We start from the raw sequence: 15,471 nt of genomic DNA, 5'->3' as shown, positions 1-15,471 counted from the left end.
GCTCTCAGATCCATAAGTTAAAACTGGTTTGAACACTGTCTTGTATACAGCTAATTTAGTGTTCCGACTAATTTCTCTCTTATTCCATATGAATTTATTCAATTGACTTCCTACCATACCAGCTTTATTTACTCTGTTGTCTATTTCCATATTTAATTTACCATCTTCACTAAAAATCGTGCCTAAGCAGCTGAAATGTTTTACTTGTTCCACAGGTTCACCATTCACAATACAGTTGACATTTTCAACAATTCTATCCATTCTCATTGTCTTTGTCTTTTTAATGCTGACCTTCATACCATATCTACTACAACAATTATTCAATTTAGTCATGGAATCTTGCACATTGTAGTGCATTTATTTAGAAGTATAAAGCAAAGAGCTGACATTAACATCTCCAATTCTCATATCATGTTTAATACCACTTTCCTTCATAATGTGATTCATATAGATAATGAATAACAGAGGGGATTATGCACATCCTTGTCTCACACCAGACTTAACACTAAACCATCTTCCTGTACTTCAATTCTAACTGCTGACTTGCAACTCAAATAACGACTAAGTATTGCTTGATATAATGTTCCATTAACCCCATATAACTGTAGCGTATTGAATATCTTCTCTCTTGGCACCTTGTCATATGCCTTTTCCAGATTGACAAAACGTAAATACAGATCTTTGTTATATTTCTATGTTTTCTAAACTATTTGTCGTAAAGTGAAAATCTGAACCTGACAACCTCTATTTGGCCTGAATCCAGCTTGTTCTTCACCAAGCTTTTCTTCCACAATTCTTATCAACCGTATACTTGTCAGGAACACTCAGTAAGGAAATACTTCTGTAATTCTCACATTCAGTTTTATTTCCCTTTTTATATATGGGTACTATTAGAGCTCTACTGCAATCATCGGGAATTCGTCTCTCTGTCCAGGCTTTCTGAGCTATGCAGTGCAGCCACTGTAAGACTCTTATACCACCATACTTCAGCATTTCTTGTTGAATATCATCTACTCCTACTGCCTTTCCACATTTCGAGCCTTTGATGGCTTTTTCTACTTTAAGTATGGATATGTATTTCTGACTGTATGCCTGTTGAGTGTTTTTTTACACTGTGGTATCCCTGCTTGTTTCATTTAGCAATTTTTCGAAGTAATTACTCCATACTTCAAGGATATTGTTTTCTCCACTTTTCATGTCACTTTTATCATCTCTAACTCCTTTTACAGCACTCTTTCCTCCACATCTAAGCTTCTTCAACAAACTCCAGAATATCTTACCACCTTATTGACATTTATTTTCTATGTTCTTGCCAAAGTCCTCCCATGACTTTTGTTTAGCTAGTTTTACAGTGTTTCGCTTTCTTACATTTGTCTCTGTATTCTTTAAGAGCACAAGCTGACTTATTTGCCAGGAACTTTTGATATGCTTTCTTCTTTTCCTTCACTGCTTCTTTAACTTCCTGTGTCCACCATAGAGTTCTGATTTTTCTATCCTTGCAGACAACCTCACCACATGCCTTTCTGGCTGAATCAATCAGGGTTTTCTTCAATGCTTGCCACTGAATCTCCAAGGTTTGGTTCCTGTTCTCAAACTCTTTCATTTTTTTTTCAATAATCTTTGTGTATTTTAGTCTATAGTTCACATCTGAGAGCTGCTCAACTTTTATTCGCTTTAAAACTTTCTTACATATTATTCTTCTTAATATGAAATTCAATTTTATCCTGCTAAAGACTAAATAGTGATCACTTCCAATTTCAAATCCTCTGTACACTCTGGTGCAGGACACCAGAGTATACAGAGGATTTGAAAGGGAGAAAACATCACTATCAACAATAACATAGTCAATGAGACTTTTCTTATTCCTTGCCTCTTCTCTCCATGTGAATTTGTGCACATTTTTATGTTGGAACATGGTGTTAGTAATAACCAGTCCATGTCCTGAGCAGAAATTCAACAGATATTTGCCATTATTATTAGCTTTGCTCTTTTCTCCAAATTTTCCCAAAATATTTTTGTATGTCTGACAATCATTTCCTACTCTGCTATTTAGATACCTAACAAGGACAACTTTTCCTTTTACATTGTGTCAGTTGCTTTTTCTAAAGCGTCAAAAAATTCCTCCACTTCTACCTTAGTAGAACCTTCTGTGGGAGCATAGGCACAAATAAGTCTGATTGTCCAATTCCCCATGCACATGTGAGCTGCTATTGAAATTTTCTTTACTGTTACCTTCTCAGCATAAAAAAAGATCTCAGAGCAGGTGTGGTGGTGCTGGTGGCTAACTTTCTTCTTGCATCCTGATATATGTTTTTTTCCGATTTTTTTTTTTTTTTTTTTTTTTTGTATTTCTCATTTTTCCATTTCTGACATGGATGGAAGTACACTGGGTGATCTCCCAGAGCGTTTACACATTTAGCTTTCTTGGCAGAGCAAGAATGATTATCATGCTCTTTACCACAACGGGCACAGGTGATAAAGTCATGACAAGCAGTTTGGCCATGTCCGTATTTCTGACATTTGAAGTATTAGTGAATTAGGGATGTACAGTTGAACAGGACAATTGAGATAACTTGCTTTAACAAAAGTTGGAGGCTTAGAAATATCAAATTCAAGGATGATGTTTTTGGTTGGAACCAACTGACCTTTGCTACAGATCATGATGCACCTCATACCTGTCACCCCCCCCCCCCTGATCGTTCACACTCTGAACTATTATTGGTACTCCACCTATTGATGTGATAACATGTTTCTACAAGGAAAACTTCAAAATAGTTTCCTTACAGTTTCAGGAGAATCTGCGCTCTTCTATATATTTCTGAATGAAGAGTGACATTTTCCCTATTGCCTTTTCACTTGTAGCATGGATGATAAGAAAAACTGATGCATTTATACTGGTACCATGTCTATTGCTTTTGTTGTCAAAAGGTGTATCAATGGTAACAATACTTGGTTGGGGCTTTGTTAGGGGTCCTGAAAATTGAGGACGGAGGGTTCATGCTCAAGCGGGTTTTGGTTCGGCACCAGAACTCTCCACCCACTACAAGCCATATACGGATGACCACTCTCTGGCCAGCAAAGATTGCGCTGGAGAAACGCCATACACGAACCACAGCAAAACGTTAACCTTGTTCCCAAAACATGGGTTGCAGACCTCCCCACTAGTTGACCGATCCTGGCCAAGCCAGACCACCCAGGACCGCCCTGTCTTGCCGAAGTCAAAGTAGTGCAAGACTTTGCACTACTTTGACATCTGCACAGCAGCAAGGCATTGGATCCTAGCAATGGTAGTCTGGAAGATAGAATAATAAAAAAGACAGAAGTAGAGTGAAGAATACATGAAGAAAAGCAAAGAAAAGAAGAAGAATGAAAAGGGCCAGCACCATTGACTGGGAGGTCTCCCCACCATGCACAGGTGCTTCATGGTGGAGGAGGTGAATGAAAGAAACAAGAGCTGAAATTGTGTAAGAAATACTCTCCAAAGGAAAATGAACTTAAAGATAAATCATATTTTAAATAAGAAAAAGTTAAGAAAAGTGATAGCAATGGTTTGAAGAACTAGTATTGAGGACACAAGCTGCTGACAAGTATAACAGTAAAGTTATACAATATAAGAAAACTTCCTGGAGAAGCAATACCAAAGAATGTCCCAGTGAAGGATCTAAATGGAAAAATTCAACAAAAAAAAAACTGGAGTCATTTTAGTCAAATTAAATATCAGCAGTGATAGAATACAAACAAACAAAAAATATACAGATTAATTAAAAATAATAACCTACCATCTAAATTGGATATTAAAACAAAAGCTATTAAAGAAACGAAAATGGGGAGCTGCAAAATCGGTTCTAAATATCACAACTATCAGATATGCTCTATCCAATATTCCAAGATATTCGGGCAAAAAGACATTTCCCTAGTGATTGGAATGCAAAAATAATAAAAATACCAAAAGAAAGGAGATTTATGAAAATGTAACTGGATGGGCATAAACCTGCTGTGTGTCATTAACAAAATTCTTTCAAGAATCTTTAATAATTTAAATGAGGGCACAAGAGAAGAGAGAAGTCTCATTTTAGGCCAAACAGATTATGTATATATCAGGCGTGGCCAACTTCATTCTATACGAGCCAATATATGATGAGTGGTGGCGTCATGGGCCGCACAATTTTAGACAGAACTTAAACAAAAATAAACTGCATTTTTTTCAAGGCAATAGTCATATGTATTGAATTACTATATTTATTAAATAATTTTACTACTGGGAGAACAATATAAAATACTTGATTGATTTAAATATGTTGTAAAATTAAATTTAATTACATTTTTTTTTTTTTTTTTTAAACATGTAACACAACTTAATGAGAACATTGTGGGTGTTCATGTGTGGCAACAAGTTCAACAAAGTCAATTTTCAACGATGATGACAACATTCATAACAAATCCTGAAGGTGGTCATCAGTTAGTCGGCTTCTTTGTGACGATTTAACCGCCCTCATAGTTGAGAAAGTGCATTCCCATATGTATGTGCTTCCAAACATAGATGCAATTCACATGTAGAAATCACTAAATGTAGGATATTTTTCCCTTGGTACCAGTTTCCAAAAGTCAATGCCTATCTCCAACCTTGACTGGAAAAAGGATCACTTTGAAGATCACGCAACTCCAATTGAATAGTGTCATGCTGCTCTGAAATGTCGCATTTCATTGGGTTGTTAAATAATATCAGTTGTGGCCACGTCACTTAAGTCAGAAAATTGCTCCAAAAGTTGGTCTAACATTGGCACAGAAAACTTGAAGTCAATGTCATAGCTCTCTTCCAACTCCCTGCAGGAAGGGAAATGTACCAAGTTTCCTCTGACTAAAGTGAATTTAAAAAGTTGAGTTCATTCATATGGTGTGTGATGCCTGCTAGAAAGGCAATTAAGCTGTTAAAATCACATAGTTTTGTGTTGAGTTCTTTGTCTTCGTGTTCCTATAAAAACTGTTTTATTTCCTTTCTCAGAGCAAAAAACCATTTCAAACAGTTCCCTCTGCTTAGCCAACGTACTTCTGTGTACAACACTAAATCATCATATTCTGCCTCCATTTCTGTTAGAAAAGAAAGAAACTTGCAGTGTGTCAAGGCCCGATTTCCACCTTTAATTAGTTTCACACACTTCTTTACAGTTTTCATAACATCCTCTATCTCCAGAATTTTACCGCACAGAGCCTCCTGATGCATAATGCAGTGCAATATAAGGCAATTGATTCAGCCTTCCTTAGTAAACCAACTGAGCCTGTTTGAATACCATGCATTGATTTGGTGCCATCTGTCACAATAGCTGTGAGATTGTTGATGTCACTAGTACCATTTACAACCTTCATAACTGCATCATAAATGTCATGGCCTTTGGCTGTGTTATGCAATGAATCTAGTGCTAGTAGCTCTTCATTAATAAAGTATTTGGAAACAGTTCGAATGAAAATTAGAAGTTGAGCTGTATCTGTTATGTCAGTTGATTCATCCAGAGCCACTGAGAAGTAAGCTGAATCTGTAATAACACTTTTTAATTTATTTAAAATGTGAGAACCTATTTCCTCGACTCTTTTTTGTTACAGTTTGTTTTGATAGTGGGACGCTTTCAAACTCACTGGCAATTTTATCTTCCCCAAATGCATGTACCATTTTCACAAAACAGTGTTTTACAAATTCACCATCAGATAATGATTTTTTTTGCTTTTGCTATCTCTGCGCTTACAACAAACGATGCCGAGTGAGCTTTTTGTATCGATGTTAATTGATGTTTGATTTAGTAAAAATAGATATCTGAGCACTAACCTTTCTCTTCAAATTACACACAATTTTAGTACGTACTTGTCCAACATATTCTTGGTATTTAGCGGCATGGTATTGTATGCAGTGGCATTTGAGATTATATTCTTCGTGCACAGACAATACTGGCAAACACACAAGGCACTGTGGTTTGTGTCGTTATTGTTTATAAACAGGAAAAAAAAAAAAAAACTGAAATGACCTGTTTTCATCACAGATCTTACGTTTCTTATTCATAGTACACAAAGGCTGAAGTAACTGACCAAGGGACACAAACTGCAACAATAACACTTAACTGCAGAACTGAGTCTCTGAAACTGATCACTATAACCAGAGCAGTGCAAGTGACTTTCAATGATGCATTACTCTGGAGTGCATAGAAATCTACCACTCCCACTACTACAACTCGCACAGAGAAGCAGTTGGTTTTATAAATTGAGTAATCTTTTTTAAAAGAATTTTGATTCGGTGTTGAGAATATAAATTGTTCCCGTTATTAGAAATAATAAATATAACTAGTATATCAATCAGAAAATCTGCAGTCGAAACTAATAGCTAAATTGATAATATATATAATTTAATAGTTTTTATCCTGCTGCGGGCCGCATGCCTGCTGTTGGCCACCTATGGTATATACCACATTAACACTAAGATTAATAACTGAACAATTTGGTGAATTTAACTCTATTTGCTATAAAAATCTGTACTTTCATTAGTTTATTGCTGTGATTATCATAATTTCATTATTTATAGTTATGCCGCAGGTACCTTTTAAAGATCAGATTTAAATTTGCTGTTTGTGGATTGTGAAAAGCCTTCAATTTCATTGCTAGAGACTGTGTGTGCGCGCGCGCGCGAGCACGTGTCAAAGAGGATAATAAACCTCAAAGGAAGAATATAATTCCAATGCAAGGTGCAGCACAATGCATAATTATCACAGCCTTTTCCAATTATATATGGATGCATCATGGATGTCAGCTATCTCTCCCTTATATTAATGCTAGCAGACAGCAACGATATATACCAGAGGAACATCAGAAAAATAAAACTGGGTTATCTAAACTATGCAGATATACAAAATAAATTCCATTACAAGAAGAATCACTGAAAGTTGGTTTGAAATAAATACAAACAAAACAAAAGAAATGAGAATCAATGGGAACAACAAGGTACCAAGTACAACTGAGAAATGAAAAAATTGGAATAGCTTCAAATTTTACACATCTCAGCAGGATTTTATCTGCAGATGGAGGAGCAACTAAATGTTGATATAAAGAATTAAAAAAGGTAAGAAGTGCCTATGCTAAACTTTATAGAGCAGGAGTCGGCAACCAGCGGCCCGTATGCAGCCCAAACTTGCATGGCAAGTTGCTCGTATGTTGAATTATTTAAATAATGCATTTTATAATATGAATAATAAATTAAAAATAATTTTATACCTATATTTCGTGATATTGCCGTGCAACTTGGCACGAGTTAACTGTGTGAGTCATCATGAGTGGGGATAACAAAGGCAACTTCATCCTACGACAACTGAGATTTTCGTGCACTTTTGTAGCCGCATTCCTGGTCCGTCTTTTAATATAATTCAATAACATCAACTAGTATTTTCAGAGGATATATATTTGTTAAAAATAATTCAAAAATGGGTTAAAGAAAACATAAAATTGCAGATGAAGGAAGAAGATTTAATGATGAATGGAACAGCAAGTACTTCTTTATTGAAAATGGAGGTATTCAATTTCTATCAGTGAAAGATGTTATGGATATCGTGACACAACTGTAAATTACATCCGACCAACGGTCTGAAACACTGCCAATTTCAAGAATTCTTGATAGAAATAGAATCAGGGTGTAAGAACATTATCTACTACTCAGATGAAGGAAGATGGTTAAGTAGAGGTGCTGTGCTAAAATCAATTTTTAATTTACATGAAGAAATAGATATTTTCATGAATGAACATGAAAATACTGCTCACAACTATCGGATAAAAAATGGATTATGTCTCTTGCATTTACGGCAGATGTTACAACATACCTTAATGAATTTAATGTGAACCTGTAGGGCAAAGGTAAATTACTAGTCGAACTGTTTTCTGACATAAAAGTTTTAAAGGGCAAACAATGTGTGTTGAAGAAACATACGATGAAAGAAATTCTACATCATTATGCAAATCTGCATCTACAATTGGATGGCAAACACAAAAGGAAACTTTTTATTGGTATTATTGAAGATTTACAAATGGAAATTTCAAGATTTGTGGATTTTCATAAAAAATAGCATTGAAGTGCGATTATTTTTAAACCCTTTTCATGTGTACATTGATGACATATCAAACCAACTACCAATGGAAGTTTTGAAACAGAATGAAACATTGAAGAAAGCATTTTTCGTTAGAAAATGTTGAAAAATTTTACCGATTAATCAAGTTCGCAAAGAAGATGATGGTCGCATTTGGAAGCACACAGGCTGGCGAACAAGCATTTTCTACCATGAGTTTTAGAAAAAGTAAATTTTCTTTTTGACTGACTGATGATCATTTGCACGCTTCGATTCGAATTTGCTAAAGGAAAACAATCACAAAAGGCACATTAAGCAGGGGGGAGACACCTATTGTGATACATATTACTTTGTTTTTAAGTGATAATAAGTTTGCAATAAGTTTTATTTTCATACTTGTTACATATCTCTTACTTTAAATATTTCCATCTTATTTAAGATTGATATATTAAAAATTGATGAATGAAGTATTTTTTTTCACTCACTATTTTCTTTTAATTAAAAGCTTGTGGCCTGATTATTAAAAATAAAAGTTGAATGCGGCCAGGAAGTCTGAAAAGGTTGCCGACCCCTGCTATAGAGGATGGAAAATGAAAAATATCCACATAGATACAAAAATATTTAATGCACGTATTAAATCAGTTTTTATATGGATGTGAAACATGGTTTGTTTCAAAGGAATTGCAAATAAAGCTACAAGCATTCCATATATCAATGTCTGCAGAGTATACTGGTAGCCACAAATTATTACTAATGAAGACTTCTAAAAAATAAATTAGCAAACCTGGAAATCAGAACAAGGAAAATTTAGATGGATCGAACATAAACATACATTTAGGAAAGATCAAGATCATGGAGGAGTTAGATTTTAATGGAACATGAGAAGAGTTTGCTGAACTAAGACAAATAACAAGGAACTGGTGGAAAGCACTTACAGACTCCTAATGTAGCTTGGGAAAGAAGACTCCAAAGCCACTTCAAATATGAATGTCTGTTCTATGAAGCATTGTTACATTGTCCATATCTTAACTGAAAATTATGTACTATACATACCATCAGTTTGGGAAAATTTTATTTTCTAACTCTTAAAATAGTTAGAAATAGTGCTATAACGTTAAACCTGGTATATGCATGCGGCTACATTTAAAAAAAATTCTGGCTGTAACAATGATCTGTTGCATTTGAATTTCTCAGGTGTTCTCTTTAAAGCACATTTCTGATAATCAAAATAAAATGCTAATTTAAACATTTCATCCTTTTCACCACGGTTATATTTTTGTTCAATAAATAACAAACACATACAATACATATGTTGAGAGAAACATTGTAATTTGTGTTGACTTTTGGTAAGTCAGTTAACACAAATTACAATGGCATCCATTTAAAATGGATACATCTCACAAAGTTAACTAATGTTTAATGAAGTTACATCATGCGTGTGTGTTATATGGAACAAATTCTAATTTTGACTGTTTTCATAGTCTGTTTTAATTAATTAAAATATTTTAATTAAAACCTAAGGAAAAATCCTTGCACTACTAAAAAATATGGACATTTTTGGTTAAATAAATCCTCTGAAGTCTTTATCTCTATAAAAAGGCTAAGCAGAATTCTTTCAACTACAACTAAATGTTTTCAAAAAATTTCCTCTAATTGGTAACTAGAATCAAATATATAATGGTTTTTTGGTAATCTAATGTGGCTACTCAGGCACCCATCTAATTTTATAAGACAAGTGAAAAGTATAAATGATATGAATTTAGATCTTGATCGATGAGAAAATACTGTTGATACAAAGAAAATGAACTGGATTCGTTAGAATGATATTATACAAAAATCATTACCTACAAATTTTGCAAATGAGAACTATAATGGCCTAAGAAATACTGTATAATAAAGATTATCTTAATGCATAATTTAATAAAATCTGATACATTAAAATAAGAATTAGAAAATTATGCTACTTACTCAATATTACAAGAGTCATGCCATTGAACCATGCTCCAATATATGTGAGACACCAAAACAACACACCAAGCTGAAAAATATTAAAATTATTTAAATAAAGGATGAAAATTTAGAATGTTCTGTTCACTACATGTGTATGATGAAAGAAATACTCTAATTTTTGGTAAATTTTATTTAGTGGAAACTAACCTCTTAATTCAAGATGCAATGCAATACCATACACACGGTATTGTATTATTCAATACCATGTATGATATTGAACCTAATTATTCAGTACACATCCCTTTCCTTAATGCATGGCATTTTGGGCGACTGTGTAGAAGGGAGAGATCTTGAATGCAAAGCAAGGGCTAAATTTACTAAATGTGAAATCTAAAAAATGTGGTCAAATAAACTTAAATTGAGAAGTACTATCAGTACAACAGAAGAAATTCTGCAAGTTCTAATGGAAAAAGAATTCAATTAGCTTTGTCCATATCTTCCACTTCCAGTATACATAACATCTTGTTTGAAAGAAGACTTTCAACATTGACTGTTATTAAAGCAAAATGCCACCCAATGAACAGTTGACTATTTTATTTCAATATCCATTTGAAAAAATACGAATTGAGGAACAAGCCCACCTCTATCTTTTTTTTTAATTCTGATTGTAAATGATTATTTATTTACAGTATCTTCATATTTTTTTGTGAACATTTGAAATTTAATTTTAAATAGATAATACAATAAATATTTTATTCTACTCCATGATGTTTACCACTGGGATATTAGTTCTTGTCTTATTATCTATCAGTAATTAGTACAGTGACAGATAGATGCAAGGGATAATCAGACCTAGTTATAAGGACTTGCAACCTTGTTTGCTTTGTAAATCCTCCTGATCCGATGTAAAAAAAAAGAGGTGCACCTACTAAAAGTGGGTTAGCTCACTTTAACCCTATTATACAGAACTCACTTCCTTTACTAATGAAATACTTAAGTCCCACTCACCCCTGCTGTGGTAGTGACATTCTAAATGAAATTTATTATAATAATTTCATATTCCTGAAAATTATTTCTTTGGCCTCATGAATTCAGCAAGGAATGACTTACTTTCAATAGCTTATTTTTTCCTACAGAGTTTTGTAGTTTTTGATTTTCAACCACTGATTTCTTACCTCTTCGATAAACAATTTCTCTTTTTATGAACAGCCATATTTCACAACATGGCAACCAACTTGTGATTAATATACACTGTTAATATATAATATATGATTAATATACTGTATACATAAGTCAGATTATTGAAAAAGTCATTTGTATTGGAATATGCACTTTTGGTATGTAAGTAACCATTGTAATGTTCTGGAAGATATTGAAGAAGCCTAGAAATAGAGGAAAGAGTACTGTAAAAGGAACCAAAGATGATAAAGGTGACATGAAAACTGAAGATAAGGATATCTTAGGAAAACTGAAGATAAGGATAACCAAGCAGCAACAGAACCATAGTAGAAAAACGTTCAAGAGGAATGCAAAGAGGAGTACATATCAATACGTGAGATAGAAAAAGCTGTCAAAAACTTGAAATGTGGAAAGGCAGTTGTAGTGGATACACTGCATAATTCAGAGGGCATGGTCAGAAGGTTGAATTCCCAATGATTGGAGTAGAGCTTTCATAGTACCCATTCTATAAAAGAGGGAATAAAAACACGAGAATTACAGAGGATTTTCTCTACTAAGTGATCCAGGTAAGATTTATGCAAACATACTTGAAAAGAGGTTGAGAAAGATTGTGGAAGAGAAACTTGAACAAGCTGGATTCAGGCCAATTAGAGGTTGTCAAGATCAGACTTTCACTTTAAGATAGATAGTTGAGAAATCATGGGAATAACAAAGATCTGTACTTAAGTTTTGTAGATCTGGAAAAGGCATATGACAAGTTGCCCAGGGAAAAGCTTTTCAAAACACTACAATTATATGAGGTGAATGGAACATTATACAGAGCAATACATAATCTATATTTAAGTTGTCAGTCAGCAGTTAGAATTGAAGGAAATACAAGAAGCTGGTTTGATGTAAAATCAGGGGCAAGATAAGGATGCATATTATCTCCACTCTTATTCTTCATTTATATGGATCACATTATGAAAGAAAATGGCATTAAGCCTGATATTAGAATTGGAGATGTCAAACTTAGCTCTCTGCTTTATGCAGATGTACTCTTAAACATATCCAGGATTCTCTAAATTGAATAACAGCTGTAACAAATTTGGCATGAAAATCAGTAATAAAAAGACAACCCTGAAAATAGGCAGGAGCACAGAAAATTTCAGCTGAATTCTGAATGGAGATACTACAGAACAAGTGAAATATATCAGCTATTTAGGCACAGTTTTTGGTGAAGATGGCAGGTTAAATCTGGAAATAAACAGAATAAGTAAAGCTGGTATGGTGAGTAGCCAGCTAAATAAATTTATATGGAATAAGAGAAATTAATCAAAACACCAAACTAGCAGTACACAAGATGGTGTTTAAACCAGTTTAAGTTATGGATCTGAGAGTTGGGTTAGAAATAAAGTACTTGATCAAAAACTATAGCCAAACAGATGAGAGTTCCGAGAAAAATTAGAGGAGTGAACCAATGACAGAATCACATTAAAAATGAAGCTATTAGAAAGGAACTTGACATTATTAGCATTCAAGAATGTGTCAGAGCTAATCTAAGGCCATTTAAATAGAACGGCTAAGGAAAAGTTAGCAAAACAAGTGTTTGATGCCAAGATGACAGGAAAGAGACCCAGAGGAGGACCAAGGTCTAGGTGGATTGATTCGGTCAGCATTGCCTTAGAAGCATGAAATGTTAGATATGACAATATTGGAGTTCTCACAAGTAATAGATTGATTTGGAGGAAAATTGTTGATAAAGATCCCTTTGGAGTACATATCAGGAAATTGATCATGAGGAGGAAAAGCAGTAGGAAATGTACAAGTTTTAAAGGAATTGGTTGAACAAGTCCAAATTCTTCTTTCTTTTGTCTCATTGTTCTTAATCCCTATTTAAGGTTATGATAATATCTAACTTTTGGCATGGATAGTGAAACAAGCTGGCAAGTAGGTATCAACCCAAGTGAGTTGGCTTCTTTGTAGACATTTACACTTCTACTATCCTCAAAAGTTAGGCATCATCATCACAACTTTAAACCGTGCTTTAAGGATTATTTAAAAAAAAAAAAAAAAACAGTAAGCAGACTTGTTCAACCAATCTCTTCAAAGAGCTACTCAAGACATTAAATAGTTATTCTCTCTAAAACAACTTACTTCTCCATCAGTTAATTACAAGAGCACTATTTCATTACTCTATATGAGTAAAAGACAGATAGCATACCCTTTAAAAATAGTTCAACAGCCTTCATATTATAAAACTCATGTTCACTTAAAGGCAGTATTCCATTAATAAAAAATATCTTGTAGTACATAGGATCCCATGTTCACATGGACAACTTTACACCAGACAAGGAGAAATTCCTAAGAGCATGTGGAACATAAAAAGAAGAAACCCCTTTTACTATTTTTAACTTTTAACTTTTTAATTTTGGTATATTATTAGAGCTTTATTAACGTGGTTAGTGTACTAAAGTGTTTTATAACATAATCTATGTCGGAAGTCGCCGCTAGATGAATTCGTAATGAGTAGTGTTTGTGCAAGCTCCAGATAAGATAAGTATCATTTTCAGTTATCGATACAAATTACTTAAAATTGTGTAGTTTTGTTTTGTTTGCCTTGCGTATTTTAGTGCGTCTATTTTTGGTGTGTTATAACATTTAATTTGACAAAACACGTTACAGATAAATATGGCACCTGTGCGTAGGAAAATGGCGGCCAGTAATGAAGGTTCGCCATCGTTATCAAAGAACGGTAGCATAAAAGAAATGAGTCAGTGTACTAGCTGTGAAATGTACGCTTTGCGGAGTGCGGTCGGAGTGTGGTAAGATGATGATAAAGGATTGAATGTGTGTAGAAAATGTAGGGAGAACGCGGAATTGAAGTGTATTTCGGATCGTGAGTGTGATATTTTTGTCAACCTTCAAAATGAAGGAAATAGGGATATGACAAGAAACGGCAAGGTTGTACATGAAAATTGTGAGAGTGTGAATGATAGTATAAATGGTTCCTCAGAGAACAAAAAAGATGAGATAGATGCATTGAGTGAGATCGCGTTGTTGAATAGTGCGATAGAAAGAGCAAAACAGCAGCTAGAGTGCATGAACAAAAGTAGACTGAATGAACCAACCAATAATAAAAGGTATGACAGGAAAAATAGACGTATGAATGTGAACATGAACAAAATGAAGGATAGAGTGCTGTATGGAGACTCGTTAGTACGAGGTGTGTTAGTAGAGGATTTGACAAAATCGTACCAACCTGGTGCGACCATAAAGGACGTAACTGCGTCTATTAGAGAGCAAAAGGAAAGGGTGAAAGAAATGATTGTTGTGGCAGGTACGAATGATTTGAAAGGAGATAAAATGGAAATGATAGAAGACCTGAATGAATTGTTTGAGGTAGCAAAAGAAAAGAGTGAGAGAGTTAGAATGATTAGTTTTTTGCCACGGTATGACAGTGAAATGTTTAAAAGGAGGGCTATAATTGCAAATGACTTTATGCGTGGGTTATGTATGACGAGTGATGTGGAATTTGTGGATGTGTGGAGTGAGTTTGATGGGCGAAAGGATCTATATAAGATGGATGGCTTGCATTTGAATGGTTACGGTGTAAGAAGACTTGAGAAAGTGTTGCTGAATGTAGTGGATGTGCAAATTCAGGGAAACTAGATTTGTTAGGGGGGGGGTAGAGATACAGTCCTTATGGAGGCAGTTGAATGTAAGAATGAATATAATACGCCAGAGCAAATAAGGACAACAAATCAGAGAGGGATAGTTAATATAAGGCATCAAGGTAGGGTTGGGGCTAATGGGGGTCTTAAATTCATGTACACTAATACTAGGAGTATTAGGAACAAGAAGGAAGAGTTTTTGGCCATGGTTGGCACTTCCAGACCACAGGTTATAGGTATTAGTGAAACATGGCTGACTGTAGATGATATAACTAGTGGGATTGAATGTGATGGGTATAGTGTGTTCAGGAATGACAGAGAGAATAAAATGGGGGGAGGAGTATTGTTGATGATAGCTGATGAGCTCCAGCCAAGGAGAATAGAAGTTGAATTACAGGATAGAGAAAAGAGCACATTTGAGGCCATTTGGTGTGAGATTGTGGCTAGCAGAACTAAATATACAATTGGGTGCTGCTATAGACCAGGTGATGGAAAAGATGGTGGTGATAGTATGCACAAGCAAACAGAAGAAATGGGTGGAAGGAGGGTGATTATTATGGGAGATTTCAACTATGGTCGCATTGATTGGAGTGAGG

The 15,471-nt window shown here is 34.5% G+C and overlaps 1 protein-coding gene across 2 annotated transcripts in view; it reads right to left on the bottom strand.

Moving 5' to 3' along the window:
* LOC150095106 (uncharacterized) overlaps positions 1–15,471 on the bottom strand; it is a 191,729-nt gene that overhangs the window by 19,546 nt on the left and 156,712 nt on the right. For both annotated transcript variants that reach the window (XM_090411533.1, XM_090411534.1), the window contains one exon: positions 10,062–10,131. In XM_090411533.1, coding sequence (XP_090267659.1) covers positions 10,062–10,131 — 70 coding nt within the window. The remainder of the gene's footprint in view (positions 1–10,061; positions 10,132–15,471) is intronic.

The sequence above is a fragment of the Typopeltis vanoorti genome, chromosome 21 (genome assembly GCF_054136105.1).
Source record: "Typopeltis vanoorti isolate ZY-2024b chromosome 21, IOZ_Tvanoo_1.0, whole genome shotgun sequence".
NCBI classification, from domain to species: domain Eukaryota; kingdom Metazoa; phylum Arthropoda; class Arachnida; order Uropygi; family Thelyphonidae; genus Typopeltis; species Typopeltis vanoorti.
Note: the sequence above shows the minus strand (reverse complement) of the source record. Positions and strands in the feature narration are given on the sequence as shown.